The sequence below is a fragment of the Asterias rubens genome, chromosome 9 (genome assembly GCF_902459465.1).
Source record: "Asterias rubens chromosome 9, eAstRub1.3, whole genome shotgun sequence".
In the NCBI taxonomy this organism is placed as follows: domain Eukaryota; kingdom Metazoa; phylum Echinodermata; class Asteroidea; order Forcipulatida; family Asteriidae; genus Asterias; species Asterias rubens.
The window spans coordinates 19,387,668-19,404,019 of NC_047070.1; the positions used below are offsets into that span (position 1 = coordinate 19,387,668).

The 16,352-nt window shown below is 36.8% G+C and overlaps 1 protein-coding gene across 1 annotated transcript in view; it reads left to right on the plus strand.

The window, feature by feature from the left end:
* Positions 1 to 1,305: 1,305 nt before the first annotated feature.
* LOC117294623 (neuronal acetylcholine receptor subunit alpha-10-like) overlaps positions 1,306 to 16,352 on the plus strand; it is a 32,087-nt gene continuing 17,040 nt past the window's right edge. The window contains exon 1 of the mRNA XM_033777117.1: positions 1,306 to 1,529. Coding sequence (XP_033633008.1) covers positions 1,463 to 1,529 — 67 coding nt within the window. The 5' untranslated portion in view covers positions 1,306 to 1,462. The remainder of the gene's footprint in view (positions 1,530 to 16,352) is intronic.

The window sequence follows — 16,352 nt, forward strand, 5'->3', positions numbered from 1 at the left end:
TTTTAAACACCCAAAATGTTGTAACTGTTCATTTTAACCAAGATTGGAATTAAACGTTAGATCAAACCGTATGCATTTTCGACATGGTTGGTTTGTAACATCTGTCTTGGCACTCACATAAGAGGATTTAAATTCATTCATTTTCTTAATCAAAAACGTGCACTCTCATCAACCGAACGCTTTCATCGGATTATAGATAATAATTGTTTTTTTTTTATTCAGGGAGATACTTAAATCTCACATGTTTTTACATCCCCGCCATAGTCCACTAATACGTTAGTAGGACCCGTTTCAATACATAGTGACTTTGATAAAGAGCTAAGAGCTGGAATTGTACTGGGGTAGATGAAGCATGTAGATCACGGAGTCATCTTGAAACTAGCTACAGATGTTTGTGTTTATGTATATATATGAGAAATTTACGAAAGCAAACTTACATTTTACCGATCGTTGCGAAAGCCAAAAGATGTTCACTCCGAAATACGTAAGTCTAGCCATGAAATATGGCTTCGGTCAGTTGTAAAGCAGAAATTGTCCATCTCATTTTTGTGTATAAATGTTGTGGAAGAGGAGCAGGTTTTTTATTTCCCTAAAGACACAATATGATGAGTCATGGCATTCCGATACACATCACAAAGTACGTTCAAGTTCAGGTGTACTCATTGGATGGTGACCAATGTGATGAAATGACTAATTGAATTTTGACCGAGAGAACCTGACAGAAAGAAACAACTGGCAAAAAATGTTGCAGATAGAGCTTACCTATGCTTGAAAATACATACCTTTAAAAATGTTGATCGAGGCGTTGGATAACATACCAATAGTTTGTGAAGTATTTTAAAACAAGTAGTGTTTTTTGATTTGATAGAATTGACACACTTGGTTAGGTTGGGGCTGGTTTGAAGGATGTGGAAAGTACTTGTGTCTGTGAAAGCAATTAGCAGTAATTTCGTTCTGAAGGCCATGCTCATGGATCTTGCACGATTGTAAATGAATGCATTAATTGCGTATTCAACATCAGTCCTGCCTGAAACTGCTCAATTGAATTTGACATCATAATAGATGGTCCCAGGAGATTCAATAGAATATCAATCGGAGATGGGTAGTGGCTATTAGTAGACTATCACCAAGCAAAGCAATATTTGAACTACAACATAGCTGTGTCCATGTACATAAGTCTCCATATACGCGTACCATTTTAATTCTGGACTAGCAGCCAGCCGAAGCAAGACTCAGTGGACTTCAGGTATGTGTCACGTGCTTGATACTTCTGGCGGCAACTGGCGGCAACTACCGGCAAACCGGGTTGTTGTGACATTCGCCACCGAACACTCCAAGGTCCGCGTGCTGAAAACTCGACTGTGCAGATCAGCAGACGAGCCAGAATATCTTGTCCGGCTTTTCGGAGAGTGCTTGGGTAGAAGTTTGTTCGTGTTTGGCCACATCGTGTGATCATGCCGCCATGACACCTAGACTAAGCCCAGCATTGCTGTGTTTACAGCTTCTTCTACTCTTTCACGTGGATCAAGGTTCGTGCCGTTCTACCGTTATACAACTTGTCATAAACAATTTACGTTAAACAGTCTAGCTTGCGTGCAATGCTAGTGTAATATCATTACAAAGTGGTTTTATCATCCTTGCTCTATGGTTTATGCAGTCATGTTTCCAATGGTAGTTTGTACTGAATGATACGAACGGTTGTTTACACCTGCTAGTCAATATGTTTTACAATTTTAATGATCCTACTCCTTTTATCATTATCTAATACTGCGTAAAGGTACTCCCGAGGCAGACATTGTTTACGTCAATTAAAGCTTTTAGGTAGGGATGACTTGTGATTGAGTAAAATTCAAACCTTAGGCTGATAATATTCTTTATAAGTATGACATTCAAATGAAATTAGGATCACACGATAGAGTAGATTACATTTGGCTGAAAGTTTACCTATCGTTGTGACAACCATGTGGTGATAATAGAAAGTAAATAATTAGTAGTACAACGTGACAACTTTGAAGAACAAGTTTGGGTACACACATATTCAACATTTGCTACATAATTTAACGTGCGTATATGTATGGAAGGCATTAGTTAACCCTTAAACCCATATGAATATTTGCTTTAAAATATTAAAACCCTGCGCTAGGAGTAGGCATAATCACCCCAATATCGTCTTGATTTAACACTTTGCTTTGGTTCAATTTACCATTAGCTGGTAAATAGCCATTATTTTTAAATAAAAACTAAATGCGTTGAAAATTGTCGTCATCATCTGGTATCCAAAAAAAAAAAAATCTTAAACCGATTTTGTTGTATCCGAAAAACGCCACCTGCCGGAAAACGCATTGAAACTGTCATTTCGTACCGGCATTAGTTCTAAAAGGAGTTTGTTAAGCACCAGCAGAATGTCTATAAATGAATGTATTATTAATGAGAACTCTGTTGAGTAGACACCAACCTGTGAATACATTGTATTAGTGTTTCAAAGAGAAAGGGAGAGGGGCGATGAGAGGTAGAGAAGTGGAGAGAGTAGATAAAGAACAGGTTTTCCGTTGTAGTAGAGCTTCTGTGCAAGTTTTGTCTAGTTATGTTTTCTGGATAATCTCATGTTGATTTTAGCTGTTCGATGCTGATCCATCGCACACGTCATTTTTCGGCAAATGTTCTACCATGACATTAACGATGCATTATTAGAATTGTTCAGCATATTATTGTAAATTATGTTTTCGGGAACATGGCCGTTTACGTTTTCCTACTCGCTATTCACTTGACAGATGTTATTCCTCGATAGAGTTCTTAGAGTGATAATTTGACCTATGAAGACAAGGTTTTAAACAAATATATTGTCGTGACTAATTGTTCCACGTGAATTTATGGTGCTCTCAGCCAAATCCCTATCACGTCTGAGTAGAGAAATGCATTTATTATACGGGCCTCGATGGGGATGATGGCAAAAATACAATTTGATTATTTATGAGCATAGACATCTCCGAACTGAAGTTGACTGAATATTCAATGCTACTCGTGTGTGTTTGGCCCCTTTTGATAAGTTGTTTGTCTTATACTGTAGCTGTTGTTGTTGTCTCAGTGTTTGTATGTTTTTTCCTTGAGCTTGTATGTGATCTGTTGCAATTCTGCTCAGTGTAAGCTGTAGATCAGGAAGTTTTATCTGAACAGGAAAGAGGTTTTATTGCATGTCTGAAGTTCTATTGTACAATTACTTGATTGTAATAATAAATAGTTATCGACAAATAGCAACAGTTTTGCCCAAATTACTGATTCTGTTTATTCAGAGTGAAGGGAGGGGAGGCAGCATTATTTACCCAACGAGTAACCCTATCATTCGTAGATTGTTTTTCAAACAGTAACCAAAAACTCTCCTGTTTTCTTTGGGGCACCTTTCGGACGAATCTATATTCTGACCTCAATTATATGTACATAGAAACATCAACACTTGTAATAACATTGTAGATAATTATCATAAACAAGTGGTTTTTAATGAAAGGAAGACACGTCTTGTGAATCTAACAGTTGGCCGTTAACTTACTTCTAAATTTTAATTAAAACAAAGTGTGAGTCTTGCCAGACGCTGGTAGCATCAACGTTTTAGAAATTAAAATCAATTTTTCAAAAGATAAGACAGGTATTAACTAATTAAAAATGAGAGACAATATCAGAGCATAGGTCGTTATCTTTCGAATGTTCATTAAATTATTTCTTTTCTTGATGAAATTTTACAATTTAAAGTCATTGAAACCTTAACTAAAATGTTAAAGGTGCTCTTACGCAACACTATGGTCATATGGCCCTGTGTTTGAATCTAGCGTACCCATAGCGAAAACAGTCTCGGTGTTGGTACAATTTGGCGCCAAATAATTGTGTAAGAGTTCCAACTTGGGAAGATCAATGTTAAACGTGAAGGCGGCGACAGCATTCTGAGATGCCACTCTCATCGTTACGGTCGGTTTGTGAACGTGAACTTGCTATGCAGAAGAATGGAGCCATGAGCCGAATTACTTTAGTCATGCCAACATTGATTAAGAAATTAACAAATATACGTTTTTATATTTGGAAAACCTGTTTGTTTTGACATCTGTGAACAACTTTTACTACAAAGTGACACGTATACTTGGTTGATATCAGTATGTGCTAGACTTTGGCTTATTCAGAAAAGCTACACATGACTTTCTAAATACGTAAGTGTTTGCGTTTTACATGTGCAATTTGAAGTAATTTAAATCCTTAATCATTATTTGATTATATTACTGTATATTTGCAGCCTAGGGGTAAACACGTTTTACACGCCACTCGAATAATGTAAGTGTCTCTAATGGTAGACATTTTTATGACAAGAGAACGCATGTCCGTATAGCAGACGTGAGAAACTGATTTAAAGTCACCTGGAAGTGGTATTTTTTCAAAATAAAGCTTTTGTCACTAATATATGTGTTTTGATGAGTGGAATGTGAATAAACAGTTAACTAATGTTTTAAAAAATCAGTTCTTATGTTATTTACAAATTTAAGAGTAGACCCCGACCCGAGAGGGCGCTGTTCGCTACGTCAATCGAGGCAGACTTTGCCTGTAATGCGTAGAGTAAATACAATTGCAAAGTACATGTACGGACCAAGTCGTGAGTTTGTACGTTTCAAAAAAAAATGTTTTGTTTTTTTCCGGCAATGCCGACCAGGTGTATTGCTGCTGAATGCAGAAAAACACTTTTTGAAATGTACGCATTGCAGGCAAAGTCTGCCTCGATTGACGTCACAAAAGGGGTAGGCGGTGTCAGCCCCCCAAACAACTTTATATATTTTTTAAACATATAAATCGGACAAACAATTCGTAAGCATATACTCTTATGTTTGAAAGAAATAAAATTCTATTTCCATGTGACTTTAAAGGCAGTGGACACTATTGATAATTACTCAAAATAATCATTAGCATCATACCTCATTTGGTAAAGAGTAATGGGGAGAGGTTGATGGTATACAACATTGTGAGAAACGGCTCCCTCTGAAGTAAGGTAGTTTTCAAGAAAGAAGTAATTTTCCACGAATTGGATTTCGAGACCTCAGATTTAGAATTTGAGGTCTCGAAATCAAGCTTATGAAAGCACACTACGTCATGTGACAGGGTTGTTTTTTCTTTCATTATTATCTCGCCACTTTGACGACCGAATGAGCTCAAATTTTCACATGTTTGTTATTGTATGCCTATGTTGAGATACATCAAGTAGAGTCTTTGATAAGTACCAACAATGTCCAGTGTCTTTATGTGAGAATGATTGATTATGAAACAACATTTGGAACAAACAGCTTATCATGAAATGATGAGGAGCAACACTGTGCACATGGTTCTTGTTGTACAGTACTTTAAATGATCAATACAAGGTGAACGTCAACCCTAGTGCATTTAAATGTCTGTCTGCATACAGCGCACCTCTTAGGAGCTCGTTAAATTGAGACACCAAGGTGCTTCGGCAAATTGTATGCATAATGTATACCACTAGGTTGTTCTTGTTTGTAGGCAGTTTCAACAGCTAGTTCTGTTATCTAGTTATCTGTTATTCCTAGTTATTTATTTTATTTTTCTTTTGAGTGGAGCTCTAAGACTCCGTTTATTCATCACCAGTGAAAACAAAGTACAAACAATTTATTTATTATTAGCCTTAACATTGTATTGTTTTTGTACAATTTTATGCGCTTTTGATTTTGTTACACTTCTCTGTACTGTCTAATTCTCACAATTGATCCTTTTCTCCAACAAGAGTATGGAATAAACATATTATTGAATTGAAGTATTGAAACTAATTACCAACTTCGCAGAAATGTTTTTGATAAAAGCTCAATGATTCATCATCAATTCCGAACTTTGTATCAACATATTTTCCCGATTTAATATTTATTAATTCGTATAAAAAAAAAATGGATGTTGCTATGAGCGCAAGGTCTTGCAAACTCGCAGTAAATTACATATTAGGAATATTATTGGATCTAGACACGATACTTTTTCTCAACGTAACTAGTCCAAGGCCAAATAGCAACTAATGATTGCACGCAGAGACGTCAGACATGGATCGATCTCATGTATCAAAGGTAATCAAAGAGATATATTCCTTTATTATTAGCGACTGTCAACATGAAAAGGCTGTGTGATTATTGTTAAGCGATGTCTTATGTCGAAGGTTCATCTATAGGTCTATTAAAGTGTACATGGGAATTGTACCGAAACCGCAGGTCTATGACGATGACGTCCTTAATTGCAATGTGACATCATGTGTTAAAGTTTGATATCTTTATCACAACATGTCAACTACTCACATGTGATCAACATACAACTGTTAGGCTCAGAGCAGATTTGTTCACGTGCTTAAATTTCTTACGATGTCAAGCTTAAGCTTAGTTAATATTATTTATAACTTGTTCGACTCGTTTGCCGTATGTTCGGTACCGATGTATTCCATTAATCTATGCCAGTTTAAACATTGGCAAACAGTGGCTGCAAGGTTTTGTGATCACATCTTTAAAGATAGATTACTCTTCGCCGCATACTAAAGTAAGTTCTTTTCGCAAATCTTCCACCCATTTCAATCTAGTGCCAGATGATGCAAGTTATTCTCAGTGTTCCTGTGCCGTTGCCTTATCCTCTGTCATGTTTTCCTTGGGCCCGTCTTGTTTTCCTTTCGTCAAATGTTAGGCTACCATGGCTTCATCCAAACCATAGGCCTATTAAAAAAACATCAACAAAGGAACAAAACTGCGTGTTATGTTAACGAAAAAACTAAATAAACGTATCTGTTCGAATACATTATGAGGATTATTGACATCACAAATATTTTTGGTTATAAGCTCGGTTGTGGATGAAAAAAACCAAGAACAATCCTGATTTTTCAGAGCGAGGCTTAATCTTACTGCAGCTGGTTCCAATCGAAACTTGAAACCATGTGGATTTGGTAGACATATTCAAGCAAGCTTTAAGTCAAGATACTTGATTGGTAACTTTTGTATCAGGTTTGAAAATAAAACAGCAAAGAGAGCAAATAGTGTCCACATCCTTGGGCTATTGGTCCGTTAATCATAGCGAAATTTGATCTGTTCTCTTGTGAAGGCAAACATTTCCAATGGAAAATGATAAGAAGAAGATTGACTTTTCAATAACACACTTTTTTCAAGAGAAACAAGAAGTCACATTTTTCACAATTGCGGTAAGATAACATTATAGAAAACTTAACTTAGAGAATAATATTAAGACAAGTTTATCTCCCGTCGCAATGGTATATCTTACAGAACTTGGTATTGTTTTTTATGGATGTATTGTGTTTCGATCACCCAATGGTTACTGTAATTACAGCCGGATATCATAGCTCCTGGCATTTAAGTGCATGCTCTTCTACCCCCAGTTGTTTCTTGTCTTAGGAGGGGCCGGCCGTGATTGCGGCAAGCATTAAGCGACCCATATTCCTGGTCATGACTGAGTCGGAAACTGTCGTCGGGATGCACTCAGTGCCCCCTTAATGACTTGGTGCGAAACTTTGACGTATTTGCACTCAACGCAATGGCGTGAAGTAATCACTTAATTCAACCATTGGTCTAGGGTATAGTTTTACGGCACCAGGCAAACAGGGCAGGTAGAGTCGGGAAGAGAGTGTATTCAGATTGCTGGGCGCACTTTGGAGGGCCTTGACATTAAGGGACCATACAAACTATGGTCACCAGATTAAATTTTGATATTTTGCTAGAGGGCGCAATCTTTTGGATGAATTACGTCACAAATGTCAAGCAATTGTATAGAAGCACATAAAGGCAGGTACTCGTAAACTCTACGCACAATTTAACTGACATGGTTTTAATGAATATTGACAAAAAGAACGGCGTTCTTCCTTCCATTACTAATCTCTAACTGACATGTTCAACCACTGTCAAATATCTGGGGAATAGAATACTCGTACTGTTTGAGTTAATTGCCTACTTCGTGTTTTAGGAGAAGATCTGATCAAACAGGTTTCTCTTATTTCCTTCCAAGTGTTGAATCATGAATATTTACAAAACAAGAATCAACTAGACCCAGAACTAAATTTGTATTTGTAACTTTAAGATTATTTAGCATTTTCCACTATGCATAGCGCTAAAGCAGTCGCACAACATCGGTAAACAGTACTGTCCAAAGGCCCACACTTTGTGTATCACCACTTATATATATATAAAATAACAAACCTGTGAAAATTTAGGCCAATCGGTCATCGGAGTCGGGTTAAAATTACGGGAAAACCCACCCTTGTTTCCGCACGTTTCGCCGTGTCATGACATGTGTTTAAAAAAAAATCCGTTATTCTCGATATCGAGAATAATTGATATGTTTTCTCAAAAAGTAAAGCATTTCATGGAATAATATTTAGAGGGAAGTCTTTCATTTGTAAATCTGTGAACTTTGAATTTATGTTCTGTTCAGAAAGTGTCCAATGGCTTTAAGTCTTATCCCCAGATTATATATTATAGATTGATTACAATCAGCAATTTCTTTTTCATATCTATGTTCATGTTTGAAACAACAATAATGTTTATCATTCTTCTTCATCCTATGCACATTTGGCTGACAGAGAAATAAAGATTGAGGGAGAGAGATGGGGAGAGACGCCGTTAAATGAATGTACCCTAGTCTCGAAGCAGCAGCTGCTGCATCAGACAGCCATCTTCCCTCTCATCAAATCGTTACATCTCCTTTTAGGGATTTATCATCGATTGCTTCTTTCTGATTCGCCATGACCTTTAATTTGCAAAGATGCAATGCTATTCACAATGACATGTGTTCATCATGGTCCGGACACTGCTGAGGTTATCCAGTGCAGATACTGGTATTGGTAGTTTAATTTTATTAAGCAATTGGACTTAAGCCTTTAACCTCGTTTAAAGATCTTACTCTAAAAGGTACACACTACTTAACCTTGATGATGCTCATCTGTCATGTATCCAATTTGCAATTGGTGAAATGCAATCAATTTGATATTAGATGGATAGATAGATAATTTGTACACAATATATTTATTTCAATGTTGCCGTGAATAAATACATAGTAGGCCTTAGTCGTGAACAAATGAGGTGCAAAAGTTAAAAAAAAATTCCAAAGGCGAACCAAAAAACTATATTACTACTAACAATTTATACGAAGGCTCTGTAAACAGTCACAAAAGTAGCACAACATTGGGCCTAAGGTGAAGCAAGAGCTTTTGTTCCCGTACCTACGGACAGACACTACAAACAACAAACAACACACCATCAACACCTAAAACAACACTAATCAACAAATTGATATGTAGGAACTAAGACGACGACACATCATCTGGAAACAAGTCATAACATAATGCGTATACACTAAATAGTGCTAATTAATAATTACCATCGTATACAATTTGTTCTATGCAATCTTTTCTAGGTGAATAGACGAAAATCAAATTAAGTAAATTGAAACCCTCAAACCAGAAAAACACGATATGTTGTCATTTCGTGTGTGGTATAGAGTTTTTGTTTGAGAGTAAATTTGTCAGCCTCCAGCGGCGGTGTGTGTATCCGTTTACTTCCCGGCAGGGGACACTCAATTATTGAGATGCTTTTGCCGGTACTTTGGTAACCTAATAACATTTGTCATCTACCATCCTGGAATATTGAATTGAATCATTTTTTTGTCAAAGTTATCCAATCTCTTGAACATCCGAGAAATACATTTGGTATTCAAAATTCAAAAATTAAATAATTAAATCACCTTAGGGCTGATGCTGTAACAACATTGAATGTAACTGACCATTGCATGTCACCCGAGGACTACTCATGAGTTCGTTTGATTATTTGTGACTTTTTCTAGGTTAGTTTTAGTTCATGTTTCAATCCTAAACTGTCGACTCTCCATTTAAACGAGGCTAAACCCATTTATACGATTAAACTCCATTTTAAATCGACTCCCTTGTCATCGAATAATCCAAGCTGCATCGCCTCAGTTTCTACAATTCCACAAATTAAAAAATTAAAAAGCTACAGAATCAAAACAAATCAAACCCAATTGCCCTAAATTCTTTTAGAATTTGAAACTCGAATTTCGCACGATCCGCAGCAAAGCAGTATTTACTCTCAATCCACTGCTTGTTAAACCCAATATGGGTGAAAGTGTTGCCAATGCTGGCTGCAGACCAGCCGTACTGTAGCGCTAGACGACTGATTGTGTAGTTATTAGTAAAATGGCTGTAAGGGGTGCAACCCCCAAGAGAATTCTGGGCTTTAATTCGCAAACATCTTACAGTTGCAAAATTAATTACCTTGATATCAAGAGGCGTTTCCTTTTGCTTGAAGTTCAGCCACCTCTAATTGTTCCTCTGTATTTCCATCGATCGAGGCACTCCCTGAATCTAATGGAATTATCAGTGTGTGAAGCATTGCATTGCTAGGTCATAGGTGCTTCTTTCTGACACATTCAAGAAGGATTTATATTAAATAACATGACTGAAAAAAAATGTATTAGTACAAGGGTCCAAATGGTATGTGGGCGGGGTTGTGTGCAGTTATTAAAGTTTTCTTTGATAAACTTTGGATGATATCAATACAAAAGAAAGTCAAGTGCCCTCCTGTCTTCGTTAATGATCTACAAGCGACAAGAACGTTTTATGTTTGCCTTTGACACAAGTTCGAATACCATTGAATACTATGGACAGTGCCCAATGCAACTGACCTCTATCGACACCTTGTGTCCGAGGCGCAGACTGAACTCTTTCGTCCAGCTTCTTTAGTGTCCATCCTCACCTCAAGCAAGTAAAGACTATTCACCCTTTCTTAAATATGTTTGTCTATCCATCTTATACATTCCCATACAGTACCCCTTCCAGGCTGAACCTCAAAACCTCAATTACTAGATGTGAAATGAAAATATGGAGGCATTTTTCAATCATCGGGTTGGTCCGGGTCTGTATGGAAACCCCGTGGCCAGTTTCACTTTGAAACAGGTCCATCCATCTTTAACACTCCCTTGGATGTTGAGATAATTGATTGATTATAGAAGTGACGAAGTTTGTTGTCTTTTTGATTTGCCTGACTGTACAAAATCCATCTCCGTGCCTAGGTTGCTAGTTTGTCGAAGTCGTATAATATTTTAACGAGTCACCGTAGTCAGAGCAGAAATGATAAAAGAATAAACTTTAAATAAATAGTAAACTTGCCGATACAACCATGTATTCAATCTCCTTTGTGGGAGTGTTTGGTCTGAAATGAGCTGGTTTGTGTTTTGAGGAAGAGGAAGATATAACAATTTATGGGAGAAAGGTCTTAGTATAAAGCTGTATGGACCATTTTACCCCACCAGGGGTCCATGCACTTTCTGTTAAACGCGAAGAATGAATTCTAAGCAACACTGTCTCGAGTAATTGCTGAGTAATTTGCGAATAATTTGGGACCTTGTATCACCATGACGTACCTTTAATTTCTGAACCCACTTTCACAAGGTAAGATGTACTGTATAATTGAATTGTGTGGCTACGTGGTCAGCAAATGATACACCTAAGATCTCTCTCTGCCTCTTCATAATTGAGAATCACACCTTCAGGGTTTGGAAGATACTTTACGAGATGTTGATCCTTGAGATTAAAGATGAGGCAAAATATCAATGAAAGAAGATGCCATCTAATAAGAAGCCATCATGTCTAAGACGGTGTTATGCCGTCCGGAGGCCCTGTGCTGGGTATGGGTCTTAGGGCAAGATACTTTGGCAGTTTGAGATCAATGGGACGATGAATCTTGGGATAGGGCAATTTGCTAGACATTGAAATAACTGAATGGTGCATCCATCGTGGGAGACTTCGTTGAGAAAGTTATGTTTACACACGTTCTGATATAATATATTTCATGCTATGTGTGTCATTGAACGTTGTAACTAGAAACCAAACTCATTGTTCGGATATCAGTTTAATTTTATATAGAGCTGCTAAAATATGTTCAAATGAAAACACATGAATTTTTCTGTGTTGTTCGACCTGTGCTCTTCCAAGATTTTAGTAACCAACATGCTGAACATTATTGTCTGTTACCCCCTCCCTTTCTAAAAGTTTACACAACTGAAAACAGCTTCTGTTGGTGTGTTTTTGTGTGTCACTTTTTGTTGTACTCATGAGTGGATATTGTATATTGATTGAAGAATAGGGCGTATGGTCCTGTTAAAGATGAATGCAAATACTGTAGATAAGAGCGATCTCTGCGAACCTTGCAGGCCCCATTTTGTCTTCACACATCCAGACAATCTTAAGAAAAAAGAAGTTTAAGTATCGCTACAGTGCCAATATCATCACATCTCCCTCAACCTTCTACTAAGTGTAAAGTCATCCGGTACTTAGTCAACCAGACAGGTTGTTCAACAAAGACCCTGTCACCAGCTAGATGAGTGAAGTCTAAAGGCATGAGATCTGTGTTATGATTACACTTTTTCTAAAGGACATATCATGACAATAAATAAATAATTAGTCCTGCGGGTTCTTCTGGCTGTTGTAATTTGCAACTTGTCGAGTGTGATGAATGGGATGCGAAGTCAAGACACAGAAGCTATGCCCCATCTGCGATTCCTGGTTTTTGAATCAAATTATTCAATATTTCATGATGTGATCTATTTATTTATATCATAATTGCAGACATGATGTGGGCTGCGGACACAAATTTGTTGCATGCTGTGATCTGTAGCTTGTTATGTAGCCTATAGCCTGTAAAAAAGGAAAACCTTACACAGTTTTATTTCAGTATTTCTATTTACTTTTAGTTATGAAACGAAACAATTCCTCAACAGCCTGTTTCTGTTTATATTTATCTTTATACTGACGTGATATTGATCGTTATGAAACGAGTGAAAATGTTGCATTGAACTAATTGGTTCAATCTACCTTAATGATTAAGGTAGATTGAACAAATTAGTTCCTTCAAAAACATACTGACTTATTTTACACAACAAACAAAAGATAACATTTAATATTTAGAGAATAAATAAAAGAAGACATTTAATACTACCTGAAGTAAATATTGACTGGAGGTAAACTAATCTATCGACACCTAATTAAAGTGTGTTTTAATAAGGTTGTGGGAGTATTGCAACATTGATTGAAAAGTTGCGAAGTGTGTCTTGAAAGTGTTTCTAGACAGATATATCATGTTTCGGATTCACTTCTAAATGGAGGAACCTCTTTCTGGTTAAACAAACACGTGCTTGTACATTTCGCACTTAATTAAATTGTAATCAATACGTTTCGCGCCCGGCAGTGATGGGCCAATGGGGGCACACAAGGTCCTTACGGACCGTGATTTTGTAGCGCAGATTAGGCGCTCCCTCTTCATTTAGTCTCTATACTTCAGAGAGCTTTCAACCGCAAAATGTTATCAAAATTTCAATCCATTTAAGCGGTTTCTTCCACCTCAGTGGCTTAAATCATTTTGATTCCAGACAGTGTTATTAATTGGAGTGTAACCCTCAAGTTACCAACGCGGTGAATCAAACGATATATTTTTTTTGATACTCGAGAATGCCTCTTATTTCTCCTTAAGATCCGCTTCCAATGATAAAAATGGAAATGAGTTTTTAATTATAAAAGTAGCTGTAAAAATATGCGTGTAGCCGCAATGATATATATCTTGAGGCTATAGTCAAGTATTTTGTTTATTAATTTCACTTGTAGTGAGAGACATAGGGATGAATCAAAATTAACTCACGCGTTGTAACTTTAAAATTGGAATAGGTTGCTTAAACCTGTGATTAGTGAGTGCCAGTATGTCGACCGACCTTTATACATGAGTAACTCTGTAGAAAAAATGTATAAATAAAATAGTGAGGTCTGTACGAGACGCCCCTATTCCAAGTGATCCATTCCACAAATGGACGCAATTTGACGCCATTTGTGGCCAACCATGCGTAAGCAAAAACCTCTGACGTTCTCAAATAACGGACTGTATATTGATCTACTTTTTTTAATAATATATACAAGATACTGGTTTTACCTACAGCTTAAATGCAATGTCCGGCTTCTGCTCTATTGTTCTAGAAAGAAAGAAATCTAAAATTGTTTTTCTTCTTATTTTCTTGTGCCCTTTTACTGATCGGAGATTGCGGCAGGGAGTTTGTTTGCATTTACTGTTGATGATCACTCTAAAAAATATCAATCATCCCAATGTGGGAATCGGAAACACTTGGACGACATCTTAATGGTCTTGTTTAGTATTCTGAAAGTGCCAATGCATCAATGCTGAGTAATAATGGTGTACACTGCTTGACAAAGCAGTAAAAGAAAACCCCCCAAAAAAACCCACAAGCACAAACAAGAATACTGAGGAAGACGGGAGGCACAAGGCAGGCAGAGGCAGTACGATGATCATCGATATTTATAGTTCATAAGTGCTTTTAAGTCAAATACAAATGGCAAAAAAAACATTTAGAGCATAAGTAAAACAGTTAAGAATTTCCAAACCTATGTTCCTGTTAAACGAAATAACTTAATTTGCTGATTTGTGTCGCTGCTTGATTGTTGCCCCATTAAAGTGGCAAGGTAGCTGCTAGTCTATAGTAAGCAGTTTTTAGTTGTTGAAACACAGCCACAACAGTTATTCATTTAGGGATGCATTAAATGCAGTGGACACTATTGGTAATTACTCAAAATAATTATTAGCATAAAACCTTACTTGGTAAACGAGTAATGGGGAGATGTTAATAGTATAAAAGACTGTGAGAAACAGCTCACTCTGAAGTAACGTAGCTTTTGAGAAATGAATAATTTTCCACGAATTTGGTGTCGAAATCAATCATTTGAAAGCACACAACTTCGTGTGACAAGGGTGTTTTTTCTTTCATTATTATCTCGCAACTTCGACTACCAGTTAAGGCCTAAATTTTCTAGGTTTGTTATTATATGCATATGTTGAGATCCACCAAGTCAGAAGACTGGTCTTTGACAACTACCAATGGTGTACAGTGTTTTTAAACTAGATGTAAACGACTTGACTCTTGGCAAAAAAAGAATGTTCAAACACTTTCGAGAGTATTTAAAAGCCTTCAAAATAAATGAGCTCACTGATCTGAATATACGAACGACATCATGAGAGTACTGCAAATTTTTTGTTCAAATCAAATTCAGTAGGGGAGCCAATCGAAACTGTACTCGTTCAACGCATGGCGAGGAATCAATTGCGTTTTCCCACACCAATTTCTCTTGGTGTGTGCACATAATAATTCAACCCAAGAGTGACGTAGGAAGTAGGCTTGTAAAAACATCACGTGAAGTGAAGTTGAACTCAAACCCTCTCAAGAGATTAAATTTATATCTTTATAAACAATATTAAATGTTATGATAAGAAATTGAGCGTGCCATTTTTAATGTCGTTAAATCTGGTTACCTGACTCGGTACTGCAAATTGAAATGGGTTTCTCCTAGGGCACTGTTTACTATCGGCCTAATTTTTCAATTAGGCACACATAATAACTATAGCGTTACACAGTTTTCAGAAAACCCTGACAAAATTATTACTTTTTAGAAATTTGCCCACCGATATTATACAATTTCATTAAGAAAAGGTATATTGTAGTTGTAGTTAATGAAGGACGTATTGTATATTTACTGACTTCCGTACTCTCTTAGTACACATTACGATAAATCAACTCGTTGTTATGCGGAGAAATTTTTTTTACCTTTCCCATCACATGCAGACTCAAAAAGAAGTTCACAAATAAATTGTCCTTCTATAAGGATCACTGCTAATATCACGGACTAATAACTTTGACATTTTGTCCAGGTTGTACCCAATGGTGTACTTTTTAAAATCCGTTATATACTTTGAAGTATTTTACATCTGAGCTCGTTACTCTCCACCTGTCATACAACCGTGGTGCACAGTGCCACTTCTCGGTATCTGCTTAAAGGCAGTGGACACTATTGGTAATTGTCAAAGACTAGCCTTCACAGTTGGTGTAGCTCAACATATGCATAAAATAACAAACCTGTGAAAATTTAAGCTCAATCGGTCATCGAACTTGGGAGATAATAATGAACGAAAAATAACCATTGCAACACGAAGTTGTGTGCGTTGATTTCGAGACCTCAAGTTCTAAACTTGAGGTCTCGAAATCAAATTCATGGAAAATTACTTCTTTCTCGAAAACTATGGCACTTTAGAGGGAGCCATTTCTCGCAATGTTTTATACTATCAACCTCTCCCCATTCCTTGTCACCAAGTAAGGTTAAATGCCAATAATTATTTTGAGTAATTACCAATAGTGTCCACTGCCTTTAATTGGAATCAGTTTACATACACGTAGAGTCACATGCTGCTTCTAATTTCTCAAAATATTTGATAAGT